General features: G+C 41.6%; 1 protein-coding gene across 3 annotated transcripts in view; it reads left to right on the top strand.

Annotated features, from left to right (window-relative positions):
* Positions 1-22,996, top strand: part of JAK1 (Janus kinase 1) — an 87,789-nt gene that overhangs the window by 38,923 nt on the left and 25,870 nt on the right. For 2 of the 3 annotated variants that reach the window (XM_090049228.1, XM_090049229.1), the window contains exons 2-5: positions 8,945-9,023; positions 10,141-10,339; positions 11,905-12,028; positions 20,398-20,551. In XM_090049228.1, coding sequence (XP_089905354.1) covers positions 9,018-9,023; positions 10,141-10,339; positions 11,905-12,028; positions 20,398-20,551 — 483 coding nt within the window. In that variant the 5' untranslated portion in view covers positions 8,945-9,017. The remainder of the gene's footprint in view (positions 1-8,944; positions 9,024-10,140; positions 10,340-11,904; positions 12,029-20,397; positions 20,552-22,996) is intronic. The other variant, XM_090049230.1, reaches the window with a different exon arrangement.

The following is a 22,996-nucleotide window of genomic DNA, read 5'->3' as shown; positions in this document are numbered from 1 at the left end:
ATCTTCAACACGCCTATGGGGGGGGGGAGGTGCCATTCTGAGCACTGCAACAGTGGAAAGAGATCTCAGAGTCCTAGTCTATGTAAAAATGAACACGAGTTGCCAGTACGACGAGGTAATAAGCAAGGCTAACCTCACTCTTTCTTGCATCAGGAGCATCACGAGCAGGTCTAGGGATATGATAATTCCCCTCTAGGCAGCATTGGTGAGGCTAAGTGTGGCGCCCAAAACTGGACGCAGTACTCCAAGGGGGATGTGGATAACTTTGAGAGGGTTCAGAGGAGGGCTACTTGTATGATTGAGGGCCTTCAGATAAGACCCTATGAAGACAGACTAAAGGATCAGTCTCTTCAGCCTTTGCAAGAGAAGGCTGAGAGGCAATCTTGTGGCTGCCTACAGACTCATGGGGGGGGAGGGGGGAAGGGGAGCAGCAGGGAATAGGGGACACTGTTTACCGTCAGGGTTACCACAGACTGAAGGACAATAGATTTAGGTTGGACGTAAAGAATTTCTTCCTTATGGTAAGGATTGCCAAAATATGGAATGGGCTTCCAAGGGAGGTGGTGCTTTTCCCTACCCTGGAGGTGTTCAAGAAGAGATTAGACAGGCATCTGGCTGGAGTTACTTAACCCCAGTACTCTTTCCTGCCTGGAGCAGGGGTCAGACTCAGTGATCTACCAGGTCCCTTCCAACTCTAGAAGTGTATGAAATCTATGGAATAAGAACATTTTTTGCTAGAAGATAAATTGACAACGTTACATACCCCTGTCCTCATCCATAAACCCCACCCCCAGCAACAACCCACATGCTGCTTACATGCACCAGGTTAGAAGGAAAAAAAACTTGCCTCCTTTGTAAGGCACCGTAAACAATGCCACAGATGTTCCCTTTTCGTTAAGACAATGCTATAATGGTTTTAAGGAAGGTGCAGGAGGCAGGAGGATTTGTTTTTCTTTTTTTAATTGGCTTGAAACTATCTGGGATTTTCTTCTCCCCTCATTTTAGGGACTTTTGCCTTTAATTCCTCATTTGTAGTCTGACCTATCTGTCAACATAATTAGCATACAACAGACATCTGATATCAGAAACATCAGGTGTGTCTGATTAAACATTAATTATTTTACTGCTACGACCTACAGGATGTAAGAAAAGAAAGTTAACGTATGAAGATGCAGCAACAGTCAGATAGCAATGCACAAATTCCTGTTAGGTGAACTATAGGCTCCAGTCATTTTAGTTGTTGTTTTCTCATACTCTTGCTGGATGTTCCTTTCAGTAGCACTGCAGTTGAGCATCTTAACACTTTGTGAATTAATCAAGCAACCCACCCTACCAAAAATAAATATTCCAGTGCATACATTCCTTGGCCTATTAATTGCTTGAAAAAAACAAACAAAAAAACATTGCACCACTAGGAAGCATTTATCTAGTCTAGTGATGAGCGTAGTAGAACAGTATGTTTAGAACAGAGAGACTACAATAAGTTGTCACCATGGTTTTGGAGATAAAATGCATTCCATTTGTAAAGGTGAGACAACTGAGGGGCACAAATATTAAAGAAGGGGTCACACAACAGCCTGTGGCAGATCAAGGACCCCAACACAGGTAGCTGTGACTTCCAAAGCTGTGGAAATTTCCCAGAGGAATTGAGGGACAAGTCCTGCTGACTTTCCAACACTTCAAGTCTTCCTAAACTCTTCTTTCTTTCATTTCCAAAATCTACATTCTTGTGTTCCTTTAAGACAAATCCTTTTCTGATTTATGGGTATTTTGACATAACAAGGCCCTAAAGGGTCACTTCACCACAGGAAGTGTCTGTCCAAGCTTGCTGTTCTACACCAAACTGTATTCCTTCAAATCTGCAACTTTAAGTTTTAGTTTGAGGCTGTAGCTTTCAACTTGTTACAATCTAACTAATTAATTGCAACAGGAAATGGAATGAATTAATGTGGGGGTTTTTTCTGTACTTTTTATTCTGTACCTGAAGTCACTGAAAGGTTCCTCATCTCCATCTATGGAGTTCACCCAGGTGAATGCATTTACATGCAACTGACAGTAGAATACACCACATTATTTTCTGTTGTTGATGTAAAGAGGAGCTTGTTTGAAAATAAGTATGAAGTCACAGAAGAAAGTGTAGCTTTTAGTAGAAAGCGAGCCAGCATGGGCTGAAGAGCAATTAAGAAATGATTACTTTAGAAGTGTTTTTTAGCAATAGCAACAGTGGAAGACCAGGACCAATTTTATTACTTTTCATCATGAAGATTCCTTTTCAAAGCTAGTAATCATTTTATAAGTTTTCTTTCCTTCCATTGAAACAGTAGTTCTACATATGCCATTGGTTGAGAGGTAGTTGTTGTTCTGTGACTGATGAGTGACTAACAGATGTTGGGAGATGTTGACACAATCTGAACTTCTGCTGTCTTAATTCTCTTTCTGATTCAGACTGACTTTGACAGTAGAACTTTTGGCTTGAGGAATACCCTTTAAACAACAAGTCTGATTTTAAAACACCCCTGACCCACCCACTCTTCTCCCCAGTGGGGAATCTTGGATACATTATAGTCCTACAGGCAAATCCACAGCTTCTGATGGACTCACCCCACCCCAATCTTGGCAAGTTGGCAAAAGTTGCAGCTTTGCCAGCCAGCCAGTCTCAGGTGCCAAGACTCTGCATTGCTTGTTACTACAATGGGAACTGTGGGTACCTAGTCAGTCTAAAATTTAGGCCACCCACCTCTAGTTACTAACCATTTAAACTTCCCCATCACTTTTGTGGGATACCCCAGCTACAGAGAATCCTGCAGTAGTCCACTTAAAGATAATTCATATACTTCTCTGCAATGGACCCCATATCTGTTTATCAGTTACCTGATCCAAGAAAGATTAGATCTAGACTTCAAAAATCATATATGCTCTACAGTATGACTGAGTGTGATCACTTCATATTAGGGTGGCCAAACAGTCCATGTGTCCTCTATTGATAGAAAACTGGATACCTTTATGTCCATAATCCCAACATAAAGGCACCAGGTCAATAGAGGACAGAGTAGCAGAAAACCAGGATGTCCTCCATGATGGCCACCCTACTTTCTATTGCAAGTATCATGCATTGAGACATAGGTGGTCAGACCAGTGGTTCACCAAAGCAGTTAGCCAAAGGTTCAAGGGGTAGCTAGGTTCAACCCTGAGGGTCAGAGTCCAAGCCAGGGCTGAAATACTAAGCAGGGCAAAATCAGGGAGCCAGCCAGGTCAGGTACCTGTGAGAGCTGAGTTCCAGCACTCCAAGACATGAGGCAGAGGTCAAAGTCCAAGTAAGGTCAGCAAGAGGTGATCAGATCTAGACACAGCATGCAAGAACTATAAAAACCTTGCTATCCATGCAGCTTCACCAGGAAACAGGAAGCCTTATACAGGTGAGAGGATCCAATCACGGCCAAGCGTCCCACCCCCTCAAGGACTGGTGGTGGGAAGCCTTTCCCAGTCATGGCCCCTTTCCTTATTGTTCTGCCTTTCTATGTGAGCTGTGGCCTAGAGGAGGACTGAGCTAGTACTTGATCCCTCAGGCCAGAGGTTTGAGACTAGGTCTTAACAGTAGCCCATAAAAAGAGTGGGGTTTTTGTTTCCCCTCTAGTGGTAGATACCTAGCATCCAGAACTTAAGACATCTGCTATCTATTTGAGGTATTCCAGTGGCTCATGCTTTTAATGTGAAGGCATTACAAAAATAGCACAACCATGTTTGGCTTGAATTCTTACAGAGTCAAGGTGCTTTGTATGAATTTGGTCAGTTGTTCAAAACCCAATTGCTTTGTTAAGTGCATGAAAGTTTATCATGAAAGGACATTTTGGCCATGGCTGTGGCAGCACTACTGTGAAAATGTTACTGGATTGGGGTAGTGAGATTTGGGGTTTGGACCTCTGCCGCCTGTGATGTAGTGACACAACCACATGCAGGAGCAATGGCAGAAAAAGGCTGCCTCTGCCAGCTTTGATGGTCATTGTTGAACTCCCCCCAGCTTGTCCTGGCATTATATTTGACTAGTAGTAATTATTCATAATAGGAAGGCTGAGTTCTCCAGCCCTTTGTCATTGACTGTTATGGCCATTTTCAGTGTCTCCCACCGAGTAGCTGGATTTATTTAAATTTGAATGAGAGTATACTAAATCTTATATATGTTATCTGTACCTAAACCAAATTGTTATAATAATGACAGTAAATATTCTTAACAAAGATAAATGTGGAAGAAAATGTCTAGAAAGTGGATTTTAGAAAATTTTACTTGATTTTTCTACCAGGACATGCTTTAAAAAGATGAATTCCTGATACTGAAAGCAAGATCAGGAAGACTGTGTAATAAATAGTAGGTTATTGAGTAGACATTGATTGTTTGATCATCCCCAGAAGTTTATTGTAAGTGAAACAGCACTTATGGTTCTTCAGTATTCCTGGAATTGCTACTATAATTGGCAACAGGAGTTATGACTTAAGTATAACTGAAAAGCAGTATGCAGAAAAAATAGTTCTGACTTACAGTATTTTCAAGAAAGCATTGGCTTTATGTTTCCCCCTTCCCCTTTAAACTTGAAGTACATTTTTATTTCATGGCTTTAGAAACTTTTAATAAAAAATAGCGTGCACCAATTTTAAGGGACCTTTAAATAACAGGAGTATTTTAATTGATTAAACTGTAGCTCTTAAAATGCTTTAATCTTCTGAATTTAAATGCAAGAATAATGGTCACCTCTGTATCCCAGTAATCCTGTTTCTCTATTGTTTCCTGCCTCCCTATCAGCTCTTTATAAAAGGTCTGATTGGCATGAAAGTGGTGCAGATGAAAGAAACATGTAGTTACTTGAGAATATGTGCATGAATTGTTTATATTGTGATAATACTAAATGTGCTAGTCCCTTCCCTGTCACCAAAAAAAAAACTTGCTCAAAGCTACGCCCTCCGTGCTCCCAAGCAGCAATCAACAAAGGCCATATTGCTTCAGCAATATTGTCTTTTAACTCAAATGTGGGTTTAGGAGACACAAAGGACACAAATGGAGGAGTCTTCATATGGCCATCCCTGTATTAGTGGCAAATGGTTCCCAGGCTAGCTGTACTGCTGTCCTTTCTCTGCTATCTACTTGGACATACCTCAGACCTTGGCCATAACCTATACAGGAGGGCAGTTCCACAGTTTGCCTTCTCAGAGCATACAGCCTTCTCTGTACCTGCAGTTACCACTGTGCTAGGCCTAAGTGGGACTGGGCTTTCCAAGGCTTGGCCTTTGGGAAAGCATCTGAATGCAGTGACACAAAAAAATCAACAAAACAAATCACTTCTTATTATTCTATTCAAGAACGCAACCCACAGAGAGACAAGGGGTAAACCAAGAGTGTCCCACATGTATATTACTTTACATTTGCTCACTCTTTCTCCCCTAGTTCATCCCCAAGCTCCTCCTTCTCTACAGGACCAGTCCTTTTAATCACAGTCTTGTACGTTATAGACCAGGGGTCAGCCACGTTTTTGGCCAGTGCCAAAAACACCCCAGCCCTGACCCATGCCTCAACTTGGTGTATCAGGGGCAGGCCGCAGGGAAGCTGTGAGGGGCCTGATCCTCATTGCTGGAGGTGACTGCACGTCTGCTTCTGGGTGGATGGCAGGGGAAGGGCCAGAGTTGCACTGCTCCAGGCCCTTCCCTGCCCGACGACCTGTTGCGTATGTGCAGTTGCCGCCAGCATGGAGCTGGTGCTGGGGCTCTGGAGCCTGGTGCAGATGTTTGCAGCCTGCCTGCTTCCTGCTGCAGTTGCCAAGAGCTTGGGCCAGCTGTGGCAGACATGTGGAAGTCTGCAAACAGCTTCACCAGGCTCCAGAACCTCAGCTGGGATCTGTGGTGGCGGCAGGTGCACACGCACCTCTGGGCGGATAAGCCTGTATAGTTGTTTGCAGTCTCCTGGCTGCAGGATAGCAGCTGTCAGCCACAGAGCCTGAGCTGCTTGCATCAGGGTTTGCAGGCTCCCGGTCACTCGCTGCAAGCAGCCTGGGCTCTGGGGCCAGTGGCAACTGCCCAGAGCCTGGGCCGGCTGTGGCATGCCAAGCAAAAAGGCCTCTCATGACATGCTCTGGCACATGTGCTGTGAGTTGCCGACCCTTGTTATAGACTAACAAATAAATTCAGCTAAATTAAATTTAATTAAATTCACTTAGTCTATAAGGTGTAATGCTAACCTGCCTTCTGCTTGACTTCAGACTAACATAACTAACTACCACTGTCTTCTCAGTCTTGGCAAGGCAGTCCTATTACCAGCATTAGGATCGTGGAATCCCTTATTAAGGGATGCTGCTTAACTAGGTCAGGAGTGCTCAAACCCTGCACCATGTCATCCCCACGAGTCCATGGGGAACCCTGTGGGTCATGGCCTTGTATACTAGGATTGGGGGTGCACAGGGTGACATGGGGCTCAGTCCTGGCACTCAAGGTGGTACAGGGCCTGAGGAGCCTGATCCTAGTGTGTGAGTCTGACTGGAGGTGGCACAGGGCCCATATGCTCAATCTTGCCACATGGGACTGGGCAGAGGTAGCATGTGGCCCCAGAGGTGGATCCTGGCACTCAGATGCAGGTGTTGTGGGGCCCTTAGAGCCCAATCCCCGTACACAGGACCGGGCACAGATGATGCAGGGCACTCTAAGCCTAATCCTCATGCATGGGACTGAGCAGGGGTGGCAGGGTCCCCCCAGAGCCTGATCCCCACATGTGGGCACAAGGTTCCTGAAACCTGATCCTGGGACATGGTTGGTACAGAGCCCCAGGCCTCAATCCTGGTGGGCAGGGGAGGCATGCAGTCTGACCCAGCTCATCTGGCCCACCTGGCCAAAAGGCTGAGCACGGCTTATCTAGGTCATTGTTTTATCTTTCTCTCTAGTTGCTTCAATAATACCTTTATGGCCTCTTTTGATTTTACTCTGTCTTCCTGCCTTGCTGTATACAACATCAACAGAGAAGCATTGAACAGAGAAAATGGTCATATATAATATTCAGAAAAAGATAACATGGACATATTCCTAGTTTGTCACAGTGCAATTATAATAAACAGGAGACTTCTCTGAGGTTGAAGAGGGTCTGAATTGTTTTGCAGAGCAACTCCAAAATACTCGAGTCACCCTTGGAGATTTCCACAAGGGAAAAAAACTTTTGAATTGTTTGCAGTACTTTAGGGACAGTGCGGAGCTCATACAAAGTTTACAAACAATGAAGATTTTTGAAGTGTAGTTCTGATACTTTAGGCAATAGGCAAATGTGCTAGCCCCTTTCCAGTCACAAAAGGCTTGCTTAGAACAAAGCCCCCAAGGGTCGCAAGCAGCAATCAGTTCCTTGCTGAATGAGATTCTTCGGTAAATAAATATCATCATCACAACTGACATTCACTGACTTGAGTTGCTTCTTGTATACTGCACAGCCTGTATAAAGCTTTGCATGTTTTAACATTTTTGCTTGTTGCAAATCACTTCTCAATTAAGGGTTCAGTTCTAGTTGAACCCTTGTGCACCAAGATGACTGGCTACCCCTCTTCGCAGGAACAGCGCTAGCGGTGCTGGTTAGCTCCAGTGAAGTGGTCACCACATTTTGGAGCCTCTTGGAGTTGATCTGAGACTGGGGTTGGGGGCTGAGTGCCTGTGTGCATACACATGAGCACCCCAGCTGGAGGAGGGAAGCGGCAGGGGCTAGATCGAGGCCCCACGGTGAGGGACAGTGCCGCAGAGGCAGGAGCAGGGATAAGTTGAGTGGGGCCCTGGCTGGGTGGGACTTACCTTCTGGGGAGGCGCGCCCCCAAATACTTTTTTCTTGATCTGCCCTCCCTTCCCACAGACTTGCCTGCTGGAGGGGGGGACCCGGGGGGGGCGTGGCACACGGTAGATCTTGGGTTGCTTTTAAATGCCAACAGTGACCTCCTACTTGAAAAGGTTGGAGGCCGCTGCTCTAGTATAACTGGGCCTTAGTCTTAGTCTTGGTTTCATCTAAACCCCCAAGACATTTTTTTGCCTGTTCTACAAAGGTTGCTGTGATTTGGGCACCAGTCTAGCAGCTCTTTTCCTTTAACTCTTTCCACTCTGCTTGCTTTGGTGCCATTCATACTGCACAGCTGAATTTTGTTGAAGAGCAGTTTCTGATGTCTGTAGGCTGTTCTGTGCCTTCAGAGCCAAAAGGAGAACTGAGGGAGGAGAACTGCAGGGACTGAAGTGGGGAAAGCTAGAGAGAATAAGGACTGGAAGTATACAAAGGAGGTAAAGGAGGAGGAAGGGGAGAAAGACAGGTGGGGAAAACTTGAGAATCTTCTCAGTTTAGCACTAAGTTGAAAGTATGGGGTTGGGGAGGAGGGGAAGTGAGCAAGCAGAGGGGAAAGTGAAAAAGCACAGAAAGGAAGAAAAAAAACTAAGAACACCTTAAAGGATAAAGAGTGAATATAGAGGAGGGTTGGGGAGGAGGAGGAGTTGAAATGTGATGGGAAGATCAAAAACAGCTGAATATCTAGCTTTAAAAATCAGGGGGTGGTACATAAGAGACCATGCTGCAGCAATATTACATTTCAGGGCAGGGACTGAATGGAGATCATGAAGTACAGTGTGGGTATTACTGCAGAACAAATAATAAAATAGAGGCAGTGTCTCCTGGCTCGTTGTTTGGTAGAACAGTTACACCTCACGTACCCACAGCTCAAGTGTGAGTGCAGCTGCATGGAAGATGCAAAAAACATTCCCAGGAGTTTGTTGCATCTGTATGAGATGGGATTTCTTTTGAAGGGCCTGATCCAAAATTGTATGGAGTTTGCGGTTGGATTTCTGTGTTGCAATTGGCTTTGGATCAAACTGCATATTCTTATATTTTGTGGCTTGTCAAACGTCTCGGAACAGCTTCCATTTGAGAGCTGACATTACTTCTTTTTGTTCTCAGCCAGGTTGAATTGTTTTTGGAAAGCGTGACAACAATCATTCTAGCTGTGTTGGAGGACCAGACATTCAGATAAATGCAGGTATGTTTTTGATAGAATATGTAGAGATTCTGGGTTGTTTTTAACCTTTCAACTCTAATTGAATTAGAGTTTAGTAAAACTACTCCTTACACTTTCTCTCTCCTATAATGACATACAAACTCTACCATTACTTGTCTCTGAGCACTGTATCTAGTACAGGGTGCCATTCCTTTGGGATCAACCTGTTCATCAGGTACATACTTGAAAATCTTAAGGTCATTGCATTAAAGATTCCTAAATAATTAGTTTGCTTGTGGGAGGAGCTGGGATATACCCCCTTTAGTCTGATAACTGGCTTTTAATATATACTGAATTGATAGAGAAAGTCTAATTCTTGCAGGTTACAGACTTTCTGCCTCTCTATATTATCTGTAACATCCCCACAGATCAGTATTTCTCAACTGGTGGTCTGCAATTGACACAAGGTAAACAGGGTATTTTGAGGTGTCCAAAAGTACTGCAGTTCTAAAATCAAAGAAAGTAAAATTTCTAGAATAATTTAGAGTTGGCCAAAACTGGAGTACAGAAAGTTGTGGGAGAGGAGCATTGCTACCAGTGGTGCATTATTTTAGTTTTCCTTATACTCACTGTAAGAGGATGTTATGAATACTTTACTTTTCATAAGGTGATGTGGGTTCTAATTTGAGGAGACTGGGAATCATTGTTCAAGCCTTTGTTATATTAAATACTCCATTTAGATTTCACCAATATTAGGCCTGAAATGAAACTTCTGTTTTAAACTACAGCCTTAGACCTGAATTTATCAGTTTCACTACAGCCTTAGACCTGAATTTATCAGTTTCAAACCACCTCCAATTTTGCTTACATGTAATCTGATTTTTGTACTTAAAAAAAAATTGGGGAGGGGATACTTTAATGTGCAAAAATGTGGCCAAAATAAACAGTTTGCTACTTTACTGACCATGAGAGGATATAAGGGGTAAACCATATAATGGCATTATTAGGGAACCACTTTTCAGAACACAACTAATTTTAAATTTTTAGGGTTTGAGAGCTTCAGTGGGAATTGTAGTGCTATACTGCAGACACTATCTTTTGAAATGAATTCAAACTTTTTATTACATTTTCCTGTGATTTTTTTTTTCTTCAAATCCAGTATCTAAATGTAAAAGAAGATTGCAAAGCCATGGCTTTCTGTGCAAAAATGAGAAACTCAAAAAAGAGCGAAGTAAGCATAGAAGTTCAAGAGCAGGGATTGGAAATACTATTCTATCTGCAAGATAAGCCTCCTATTCGCCACATCAGTGGCGAGTATACAGCAGAAGACCTCTGTTTTGAAGCTGCTCAGGAGTGCTGTGAGTATTGCATTAGTTTGGCTGTGTTCAAAATTATATTGCCAAAATGTTTCAGAAATAAATGCATCCTTCATTGGGCATGGATCAGACCTTGCAGAAATACCTTACGTTGGATTTGAGTTAGTGGGGAATCTCTTTGCGGGACTTCTGAAGTTCTTAGCTTGCTCATGGGAAGGTGGAATGAGACATTCTTCTACAGAAGAGTTGGAGAGTCTGTTTCCAGAACCCAGAGTTTTTAGGTGTTTGGTGAGAAGGTGCCAACCCTACTCCAGCCCTTTCACTGCATTTTTTCAGTTTGAAGGGGAACAGGATTGGGGTATTTGGGGACAAAACCACTGTTTCCTATTCGCTTCAGTATTTATCCTGTCTTGAAACTTGATTTGTTTTCCTTTGTCATCTTGTACTTCCATGCACTTACTCCATAGTTATTCCTGTTCCTCTTTGATGCAGCTTAGGTTGATTTGTAGTGCTGTGATGATGTTGACAATGCTATGACCCATTTTTATGGTACTTTAAAGCACTAATGCTATGTCTGGCCATGTCCAGAATGACTTTTCTGTTGGTGATATGCTGTGAATACACCTAGAGTGGACTGTCATGTGCAAGGAGCTGTGGATACTCTAACTCACATTCTGAGAGATTAGACAGCTTCCTCCCTATGAAGACATCTTCCCCTGTTTTGTTGTTTGGTTATGCTTTGAAATGGGAAAGTTTCTCCTTGAAATACAAACTTATAAATAACAATTGAAGGTTTTGTTGGAAAATATTCTGGTGGACTACCAAAACAGTGACACCATGTTATACTTCCGTGTGACTCAGCTGGAGGAGTTGAGCCTTTCACAGAGATCTTGTCTTCTCACTTTCCCTGTTTATGTCCTTTTGACTAAGTATTTAGCAGAAGTTGCAGATTTGTTGGAATCTGACAGGCTGTGTCATGAGCACTACTGCTGTGACCTCAAACTTGCAATCTCTGGGGCTGTCAACCATGCACTTTAATGCCCATACCACCCCAGCTACTGTTTTCTTACTGTGGGAGTCCGACATGTTTTACTACAACAAGAGAAAGAAACAGAGTTGTGAAAAGTCATGCTAAAATACCCCTAATATCATGAATTGGGAAAAGTTCAGCTGAGACTTTAGCTGGTTAGGCCACTGTCCCTGGAGCTGAATTCTGCCAGCAAAATCTGGGGAAATCAAGATATGTATTACCAGTGTTAAAAAAAGTCTGAAAGATAATGTTTAAAAATCTTTATACATCATGTGCAATGTCTGTGCTTCTCAATTCCTCTTTAATTAAGGTGACTGCACTTCCCAAGTCTCAAAATGGAGCAACCTAAAAAGTGTTGTTGTGGGGGGTACTTAGCACTTCCTTCTTAAAGTTCCTTCCTGCAGTACTCTACTTCTCCCTTCTCTGGTCAGCTAAATACACCAAATAGCCAGCGGTAAGCTTGGGGGCAGAGGGGAAGAGAACTGAAAGATGCCCCCGCCCCATCTCTCTGCCTGGCTGGAATTTATTTTCATACCATTAGCAAGGCCATGAATTTATTTCTTTCTGTTCTGTATAGCTATATCTCCATTGTGCCACAATCTTTTTGCGCTGTTTGAAGAAAGTAAGAGACTCTGGTATGCACCAAACCATGTGTTCAAGATAGAGGAGAAAACAGCTCTCCGGCTTCATTATCGCATGAGGTAAGTGTGATGGCTGAAAGATGGGATTCTTTAAGTAGACCAGTATATGCCAAGAACTGTGTGGCTACTGTTACACCTCATACTGAACTCATGTGAAAAACTAACAATCCACCCTACACATCAACCGAGTGACTAATGAGAGAGGCTGTGTATTCTTTTATGACATCCTTCAAAAACTCTGAGAACACTAGAAAACCCAAGGAACTCAAAACCACAACATTATTGGTCACTGATCTAAATAAAAATGAACAATTAAACAATGTTGAGAACCACTGTTTCGTCATAGTGATCATCTCATCGTAGCCTACATTTCAAGATGCAGTATAGTCATCTAGAGAACAAGCTATCACTTCAGGAATAATTTTTCTAGATTCTTTGGGCATTTTCAAATTTTTCTAAGATGACACTTAGAGTTGGGTCCCTGTTTACTCTAGAAGGCAGATCTCCAAGCATATATTCTTTATCAGACACCTCTGCTGTCATTAAAGTATAAAATAAAAATCCATGGGATTTGGTGTAAGATCTGAGGCAGAATTTTTAAAGGTGAATCTTAATTTGTGTACACACCATTTCACAAATCTAAAGTACCTGATTGTGAATTTTGATGTGCAAATGCTGGTGAAAGAAAGAACATGTACAAACCTCAGTTGTCCCAAGAATAATTTATAGATGCAAGCTTTTTCCCTGGGTAGATAGAATATAGTATATATGGCTCTTGTGCAACCACAAATGGAGGCCAGGACAAAACTGCTTTGAAACTTTGAGCCTTGAGGTTTAAGAGATTACAATCCTGATTTAACACATTACATCAGAGTTGCTTTTCTGCTTAGAGAAGCATGAAAGCAAGGCAATGATTAGTTAGGAAAATAAATGTTGGTAAGTCAACAAAAACACAAAGCTTTCCACAATGCTACAATGATTGCAGGGTTGTTGGTTGTAGTCATGTTGGTCTAAGGACATAGGCAGCCAAGATTCTCTGGGCAGATGTGATATGTGATATCTTTTGTTAGACCAGGTAAATAGTTGTGAAAAAGCTCTTTGCAAAGCATTCAGGCACAAACACCCTTCTTCAGGCAGAATCTCACAATGCCTGAAGATGGGTGTTTGTGCCCAAAAGCTTGCAAAAAACTTTTCTCCAACTATTTAGTTGGTCTAATAAAAGATGTCATGGTGATTGCAATAACCTTTTTCCTCTAATTGTTATACATAATCTGGTCCATTTCTTTCATTTAGCTGATTTTAATATGAAGTCATCTTAGGTTTAAACAGCTATGATTAAGTGCAGTAGATTAATACCAGACTATAATGGAATTGAGTGACCTGACTGGCTGAGAGAAGCTCAAGGGAATCTAATGGCCTCTTATGGAATATTAGTTGCTTTTATTTGCTTCTGGAGGACAGTCAGGTCAATAGCATCCGAGAAAACATCATGTTTTTTCTGATTACATTGAAAACTAAGAGGCATTTTCCCCTGATACTGTCTATAAGAGACAAAACTGCCATGGCAAAAGCATTAAAGGAGAACATATACATAAAATCAGACACAAAAAAAAAAAAAAGAATGCAGTTGTGGGAATTTGAATCCTTGGCTCAAAGCATCATGCTTTTTTAAAAACTGACTACATTCCATGAATAAATTCAAAAGTCCTAAAAACAATATCCCACATACACAGTGTTGTTGTGCTTTTGCTTTGAGTCAGTGAGGAAGATACCACAATTACAACTTTTCGTTTCTGTTGCATACTCCCAGCAGGAACAGATGCACTGCCTGTTGTTAGGATTCCCTAGATTCATTTTTTCTAATCAAGCAAACTGAAAACAAAACACCATGGAAATGTCATCAAATGGTACCATCATGGCACTTCAATGATTTGTGGGCAGAGTTGAAACCTGTGGATCTACAGAACTCTGCCACTACAGCTAGAGCTATGGACAGCTGTTATGTGTGGAGAACGGATACTGAAGATATAAAACTGGTAATCATTTGCTGACAGCAGAGTACTGGAGAGATTCAAAGATCTTAAGGTTCCTTTCCAGGCTCTGTGTCTTTCCAGTGGGCACAGATATCTTTCCATTCCCCACAAGCTTCCTTCCACTTTCATCCATAGTTTCTGCCCATTCCAGCCCTTTCCCTTGCCCTCCTCTGGCTCCTTGTCCTAGTTCCAGCCTGCTTACATAGCTGATCCTACATACTACGTTTTTCAGTCTAGTCTTCTTGTCTGCCAAGTCCTAGTCTCATCTCTTTAAGACTCACCATCCCACTCCTAGTCTTGTCATCAGGACACTGCCTCTTCTTCCTTTCCCCTCCCCGTCTCCTTGTCAGATCTGTCCAGTGGTCCTTGGTCATTTTCCTTGCCCAGTCAGATGTAGTCTATCCCAAATGCTCATTCAGGAATAACCAGTTCTCTGCTTACTGGTGTTCTTCCCACTCCATTTTCCTCTCCAGGTCCTAATCCCAGTTGAATGAGGCCCTGGAAAATGAGATTTTATCCCCATCTCAACCACAGACTTTTTGTGTGATGCTAGATAGGTCACCAATACCAAACTTTTCAGAGGTGGCCTCTAAATTCTTGTTCCTCATTTTTTGGGAGTCTGACTGAGATCTTGGATCCTGATTTGCGTAAATGCTGGCCATAGCTGCAGTAGAAACCAGTGGGGGCTATGCTTTGAACATAAAAATCAGGCCATAGGTATTTGTGTACCTCTGTACCTCAGCTCCCTATCTATAAATTAGGGTTAATACCCACTCATCTTGAGAGTGGTATAAAAATAAATTCATTAATGCTTGTGAAGCATTTAGATGCCTGGATGATGTGCCATAGAAAAGGCCCATGCGGTGATGAAGAACTCTGCCTTCACAGAGGGTTTGAATAGTGTGTAGTACATAAATTTGAGGGCTGTGAACTGAAAATTAAGAACAAAAAGTACCATGTAACTGCTCATTAAGTAAGCACTGTGTATTAAAGATTGTGTCATAATACACACAAGGGCCCCATCCACATGTGGTATGGACATTTGGTTCCCTGGGGACAACCAGCAGTGGCTCATCTTGCGCCACTGCTCGTTGTCCCCAGGGAACGCCTGTGCCACGTGCCCTCTAGTGCATAGCAAGTTACCTTGGGGGCGGTAGGGGTGGCCAGGGATAGCAGCGGGCTCGCCCCAGCAGCCTTACCTGGGGTCCTTAAGGCTCCTGCAGCAGTGATTCTGCCATGCAGGGCCTGGCTGGTAGCTGCAGCCTGGTTCAGCTTTTGAGCGGTGTGCACTGCTCCACTTTTACTCTCCACAGGTTTTTTTGACCTCTGGATATTCAGGGGTCAAAAAAACTCTCCGTGCTGTTCACTTGCAGTGCAGAAAACAACTGAATGTGTAGTATGTGGCGCTGCACATGTCTGCAGTGCCACATACCACACTGGATGCCGGCCAGGGTGGCAGCTCAAGGTTGCCTAGGCCACTTTAATTCTGCCGTTCTCTGCCACTCAATCACTTGATGTTTAAAATACCATTTTTTTCAGTGTAATATTTTATATGAGTAAGGTATGTGGCCAACACATTTCAGATTCTTTGGATATTTAGCTATATTTCACCGGTGAAAGATTCAAATTTTATTTCTCATGGCATGCCCTTTTTTCATCAGCTGTCAGTATTCAGAGCTCAACATACCCACTGCTGCACTTCAGATCTGTCTTATTTGCACATGGTTATATTTTAATAGGCCATTATTTTTTACTATAGACTTCATGAATAAACCCCTTATTTCCTCCACTCAATAAACGTCTGCAGCATAAGAAACCACAATATTTTGTAATATCGTGGTTAACTGGTACACAGGATGATGCTAAAAGTATCAGTACTCCAGTAGCTAAAAGGATGCTACTCTTGTTTTTAAAAATGTATCTTTTATTGATTTTTATTTTCACCAAAAGAAATATAAAGTATGTTGCAAAAGTAAACCTATTTTATGAAGTTGACTAAATGAGCAGGCCAACTAGTGTCTGCCCATTGTGTCCTAATGTGTTGCCTTTAGAATACCGGCTACATCCCCAGCTCTGCCACAGACTTACTTAACTTAGGCAGAGACATTTAAGTGACATGCCCGTTTCCATTTGTAAAATTGCAATTAAATGTGCTCTGCCTTCTGGCACTGGTTTGCCTTGTCTGTTTGAATTGTAAACACTTCAGGGAAGGGAGATTCTCTTACTGTGTTTCTGCAATGTCTCACACAAAGAGGCCCTAATTTTGACAGTAGTTTTGAAACTCTGCTGAAAACAGTGCCCTTTTATCCTTAAAGGAGAAAACCGATATAACTACTCTGCCCTACACCCCCCCACCCTATGCACACACGCACAGAGAGAATATTGTTTGATTCTTTTTAGGCTTTTATTAAGGGAAGAAGGGGAAAGAACCTGAAACATAACATAGGGAGTCTCAGCTGTGGCAGTTTCTTCTTTAACAATATTGTATTTGCTTTTAGTATACTGAATTATGATACAGATAATTAAACCACTTTTAATGAAAAGATTTTCTGATTTGAAATGTCATTTTTATTCATCACAAAAACTGCTTTGAGCCCCACACATGCAGATATCATTGCAGCATTAGAAGCCAAATTCCATAAGACTTCCCCCCCTGCCCCTTAATCAGATATGTTTCAGAGGGAATAGCTTTCATCAGTTATTTAAAAAAATATTTTTGGTTCTTGTGTACTATTCACAAGCCTCTGCTGAGTAACTGTCTAAGTTCTTTGCTCTCCTCCCCTCTCCCCCAGCCCCACAGTTTTCTATTATGCCCTTTTGTTTTGTCATGGCAGAAATGAAACTCATTGGCCACATCCTGTGTTTCTTATTGGTGGTGAAGGGCATCTAGTACATTTTGCACATTGTAAGTTAAGAATCCAGAAGTGAAGTAGTACTTTTTAGAGGTTTTAAAAATTATTTTGTGTTGTGAAAAATGTGTGGTTTTGTTCAATAGGCTGATTTACTGAGCATGTGCCAAAACATTTTCTGCCAAAGCTCTTAGCTTTATTTTAATGTAGCTTTTTGCATATGACCTTTTTTCCCAGATGTGCAGTACTCTCTTATAGTTTACCATGTTGACTTGTCCTTTAGATATATTAAAATACCTTTCCTTTCCGCACTTCAACCACAGAAGTACATTGTAAGTTGACTTACTATGTAGGTTTAGATGGTCACAGTTCTAAAGCCTGTCAGGCCTTTTTTCAGATATACATGAGCATGCTGTATGGCACTCACATTAGCATCAGCTCTCACTCCCTTAGATAACGTTAACTCGCATGTAGAGACATGTGAAACAATGGCAAGAGCACCAATGTAACAGTTTAACCAATTCAACTCAGCTTAATGTTGTTAGAGATCATCCTTAGAACTTTGCATTTGGGTGAGTTTATTATACAAAGTCACTTAGAGTTTTAAAAAGTTATTTCTGTTTGAATTGTTTATCGGGGATCTTCAGAGAGAGTTTAACAGGGGTTAGGACCCCAGTTGCATTCAAAATAAAAATAGGTCTGGAAGAAACCTTTGGATATCATATTGTTTAATTCTGCTTAAGGCAGGATCATCTCTATCTAAACTATTCCAGACAAGTGTTTTTGTATCTTGCACTTAAACTTCCAGTGATGGGGATTCCACAATCGTTCTAGGTTCTCTCCTCCAGTGCTTAGCCACTCTCATATTTAGAAAGTTCTTCCTAATATTAACATCTAACCCAGTGATTCTCAACAAAGGTGCCACGAGATCCTTTTAAGGGTGTTGCACAAAATCAGGACTATAAACAGCGCTGCTGTTAGGCATGTAAGCAGCATGATTCGCAAAATAAACCTAGATATTTAAGATAGGAATCTATGGTGTCAAAAACATTCTGACTTGTTTTGGTCATTCTCAGTTCTTTGCAACAGAAGATTTTTTTCTATTGTTTTTCTGTAGTCAAGAAAGGAACTGATATTTTCTGAGGGGTGTCTGGAGTAGAAGGTGTGTCTTAAGTCAGATCAGTGGTTCTCAATGTACTCTCCCGTGTTGCAGTTTAAACCTATTGCCCAAGTGGATAAAGAAAATAATTCATCATTAGCCTCTTTCTGACAACCCTTCTGCTTTTGAGGACTTCTCAAATCCCTATTCAATCTTCTCATCTCTAGTCTACATACTTTCAACCTTTCCTTCTGTTCATTAATTTCTGTTAATATATCCTGGCCTTTTTTTCAGGATAGTGTTAGTTTATTCAGACCATCATAGCTCCCAGAGAGTTTTCTTCAATACTTCCCTTCACATTTGTATCTAGTTGTTCCTGTGTACTTCCCTTTTCTGAAATTGTTCTTATTTATTTATTTACAACCATTTTTCAATTTATTAAGCTCACTTTAAATCATAATCCTGTCCTTTGAAATGTGTGCTACCTCACCCAATTTGGTTATCATGTGCAGATTTGCAAAATTAGGTATTCAAATGCAAATCCACTACTAAGGGTGTTTAAGAGTGCTGGATACACTTGATAACTCCTCCCACTGAGCTGTTGATAACTACTCTGAGCATAATTATCCACTTAGTTATCACCCAATTAGTTTAATCTAGCCTGTATTTCCTTAGTTTACTAAAACAGTGTGATAGACAAGGATACATCACATTCCCTGCTTCTTCCTCCCTTCCCCCCAACCCCCATCCACAAAGATATTTACTTTATTACAGAAATAAATTAACTTGGTTAGGCATAACTTGCTCTTATAACAGCCTGTGGGGTTTTGACTGATTAGCCTTGTTATTCTGTAGGGGTACTTTTACACGTGCTCTTGGGGGGTGGGGCAGGAGCTGGGACACACCGCTCTTGGAGCCACGCCAATTACAGCGCCACAGCATCTTGTGTATCAGCGTCCTTGTGCTTCAAAATGGCAGTGGGGGCGCTTGAACTAAAGCTTATCCAACAGGACATATGAAAATGAAGAAGCAGTAAGTTTGCAGATGATGCCAAGCTGGGGAGGTGGTAGATATGCAGAAGGGTAAAGCTAGGATTCAGAGAGACCTTGACAGATTGGAGCACTGGACCAAAAGGAATCTCATGAGGTTCAACAAGGACAAGTGCAAAGTCCTGCACTTAGGTTGGAACAATCCCATGCACCAGCACAGGCTGGGAGCTGACTGGCTGAAGAAAAGGACCTGGGGATGACAGTGGACAAGGAATTGAATATGAGCCAGCAGTGTGCCCTTATTGTGGAGAAGGCTAACAGCATTCAGGGTTGCATTAATAGGAGTGTTTGTTGCCAGCAGATCAAGGGAAGTGATTCTTCTTTTCTGTTCAGCACTGGTGAGGCCACATCTAGAAGACTGTGTACTACAAAAAGGATTTAGACAAATAGGAGAGAGTCCAATGGACGGCAGCGAAATTGGTTAGAAAGCTGGGGCACACGACTTATGAGGAGAGGTTGCGGGAACTGGCCTTATTTAGTTTGCAGAAGAGAAGACTGAGGGGGGATTTAGCAGCAGCCTTTAGCTACTGGAACGGGGGTTACAAAGAGGACGGAGCTAGACTGTTCTCAGTGGGGGCAAACGACAGAACAAGGAGCAATGGGCTCAAGTTGCAGTAAGGAAAGCTTAGATTAGATATAAGGAAAAGCTCTCTCACAAGGACAGTAGTAAAGCACTGGAACAGGTTACTCTACTCCCGGGGGGTTGAGGAATCTCCATCTTTGGAGGTTTTTAAGATCTGGCTAGACAAAGCCTTGGCTGGGATGATCTAGTTAGGGATGGTCCTGGCTTGAGCAGGCTGTTGGACTAGATGGCCTCCAGAGGTCCCCTTCCAATCCTAATTTTCTATCATTCAACGAAAGCTGGAATTTCAAGATACCATATGAAGAACTGGATTGGACAAGAAGACTAAGAAACAATGCTAATGGTGAATGCTGGACTTTATGTTGCACAGATATCTGTAAAAGCCTGGCAGTCTTTTTGAACCTTGTCTGTCTAAATTTGTGTGATGAGTTGCAGCCTATTTTACTCACAAGATATCACATCACTGGTTTTAGATAAAAAAAAAAACTTCATGAGACTGTGGCAAGCACAGGTACCTTAGAATTAGTGTGTGTTTATTTGGTAGGCAGCTTAGGAAAAGGCAGAATGCTAAATAATAATGGATAACCTTTATAAATGAGGTATAAGTTGTGAACATGAAAAACTCAACTTCTAAAATGTAATTTTTCCACTGGTCCTTTCAATCCAGGATGCTGGACTAATATAATTTTAAAGCCCAGAGTAGAAAGATGGTTCATTTATTCATAGCCACCATTTTATCTGAATAGTTAAAGCATGCATCCAAAATAAACGTAGCTCTTCTCAATAACTTTAAAGTGTATTACGCTCTCTCTCAAGGTTTTATTTTACCAACTGGCATGGGACAAGTGAAAATGAGCCATCAGTCTGTAGACATACGCCAAAGAAATCAAAGACTGCTTATGAGAAGAAAATTTTGCCAGATGGAAGTCCAATACTTGATGGACACTCACTAGAATACCTTTTTGCACAGGTAAGGAATGTACATAAGAGAGCCCCATAGCATTTCTCCTGGGCTGGAATGGTCATGTGAGTCCATAAATATTGTTAAAACAGAATAAACATTGCTGAGAAGTTTTATATAGATTTTATTCTGATCCCTTTGTGTTCAGATGGGTTTGTTTGGTGTGAAACAGTCTGGTGGAAAATTCTATGCTGTGTTTATTGCACAGGTTATTCTTGTATAGAAAATAATCTGCCCATAGAAGATGAGATGTAGAGAGAATTGTTTAGTCTCCTTTCAGTATGGAATGGTTCTTTTTGCAGTATGTTTTATAGTAATATGTCTAGTCTGGCTTTAAATGTCCCACACCAAAGAACTTGAACCTTTTCTTTTGGGAACCCAGTCTACAGTCTGAATGTGTACAACCCCTGCAGTTCCCTAGGTGATTAATAGCAGACTAACTTGAAGAGTAACTTGGAATGCCTGTGTACCGTTATAGAAATTGTGCAGTGTATCATTTTGTCTGAGTCCTTGTCAAAATATAACTAAGGCCCCTACTATACACTACATATGTTACGCAGCTGACTGATTAATCGCAGAATAAATTTAGACTGGCCACGTGCAAAATAAAGACTGGCCACAAATACAAAGTAATTATCACACGATAAAAATGACTGTCCAGCTATAAAAAAAAAAGAGCCAACCAGCTATAAAATTAGTGCTTGAAAATGTGTTACATCTCTATAGCTGGTTTCTATCCAGTTTAATTTGAATGTGTGGTAGGGCCCACATTCAAATTAAAGCTGGATAGAAACCACATTGTGACCACATCTACAGTATAAAACTTTTGTTGGAAGGTGTGGTCCCTGCCTCAGAGTCTATACTCTTCGAGGAACACAAAAAATGTTGCAACCTACACCCTCCCCCCCCCAACCCTGGCTGACATACAGAAGAAACAAGGAAATAGACCGTTTAAAAGGTGACTTTCATTTGGTAGAGTGCTCTGAAATGAACAGAGCAAAGAAAGGGGGGGAGGAGGAGAAGCAGACGGAAGCATATTTATTTACTGATTTCTTTCAACTCAAATGCTCTTTTGCGTTAATTGTGATTTCAGTTGCTACAAAATTTTCAGGCAGAAACTTGACCTTCACAGTCCATTCTGTTTTATAAATGAGAATGCTGTGAAGAGAGCTGCCAGGGTTAGCATGTCTTGGTTTGTTGTGAAAGCCACAATAAAGAAAATGTAACAGTTACTACAGCTGAACAAGTGTTGGGTGGAACCAGTTACATTTAAAGAAATGGAGGAGACTTGTTGGATGATTTAATATTAAGGGAGATTACCCAACGTTACTGTATAAAGCATCCGGGTAACACATCTGTATTGGTATACTTAGCATAATTACTGCTTGAAAGTATGCTTTGTACCTGTTCACAGTCAGACTTTTTAATAGTGCTTTACTGCATGTGTCACAGCAAAAGAGAAAAAATGAGTAGTCATTGTCATGAACTTTATGAGAGTATGTTTCCAAAAGTACCATTTTTGAGTGGCATTCAGAAAAAAGAATGTAAAAATCTCAACTCCAGTACTAGACAAGAAATAGAAGTCAGACTCATGGAACAAATAGAGGGCAAAACTGCTACTCTGAAAATCTAACCTTTAAGATGTAATCCAAGGACAAAGCATTATGAACAGGGACATTGGGGTCAGAGAGATTTAATGTGAACCTTAAAGATCACTTTATTGAAAAGTGACTATCTTGTTGATTCCATAAATGCTTATTAACAAAGACAAGGTTTTTTTAAACAACGCTGGGAAAGAGGGTTCTTTGGAAGGCTGCACTGATGAGTATGAATCAGCTTTACAGCCCCAGTTCTACAAACAAGGTCCACACAAGTAGATCCCTTGTGATCATACTGACTCTTAAAGGTGACAGTGGGGCTTGGGTAGAGCATTGATGCCTGTAATCAAAAGTTGGGGTTTTAACCAATTCTTTACGGTCCTGCCTGTGCTACAAAAACTCATTTTTAGAAGTGTGAATTGTCAGGCACAGTTCTTGGTTACTGTGCCCTGAACAGGAATTTACAAAGTGAGGTTTGTAATGTGGGCTGGGCTTTCATTCATCCATACTCTATTTTACATCTCTTTGGGTGTGTCTTCATGTGTGCTTTAATGCACGGGAGCCTATTTTACTGCACATTGGACTGTCATGTCAAAAACTATAGGCTCCTGTGCATTAAGCATCACTAAAAAGTGTGCACGTTTGCTGCTGCGCATTAGGGCAGACTAATACACATTTATTTAGTACTTCACGTTAGAGGTACTAAATTTAATGCACAGTAGCAAAAGTGCATTAATGAACATTTTAGGTGCGCCCTCTGTCTAGGAGACGGCACTGCTCCACTGTCATTTCTCCCCAGCTTTTCATGACTTTCTGCTTTAGAAGGTTCTGCTGATAGGCGATGTAGGGTTTGCGG

This window comes from Crocodylus siamensis, chromosome 5, assembly GCF_052110815.1.
Source record: "Crocodylus siamensis isolate JL-2025a chromosome 5, ASM5211081v1, whole genome shotgun sequence".
Taxonomy (NCBI): Eukaryota; Metazoa; Chordata; order Crocodylia; family Crocodylidae; genus Crocodylus; species Crocodylus siamensis.
Note: the sequence above shows the minus strand (reverse complement) of the source record. Positions and strands in the feature narration are given on the sequence as shown.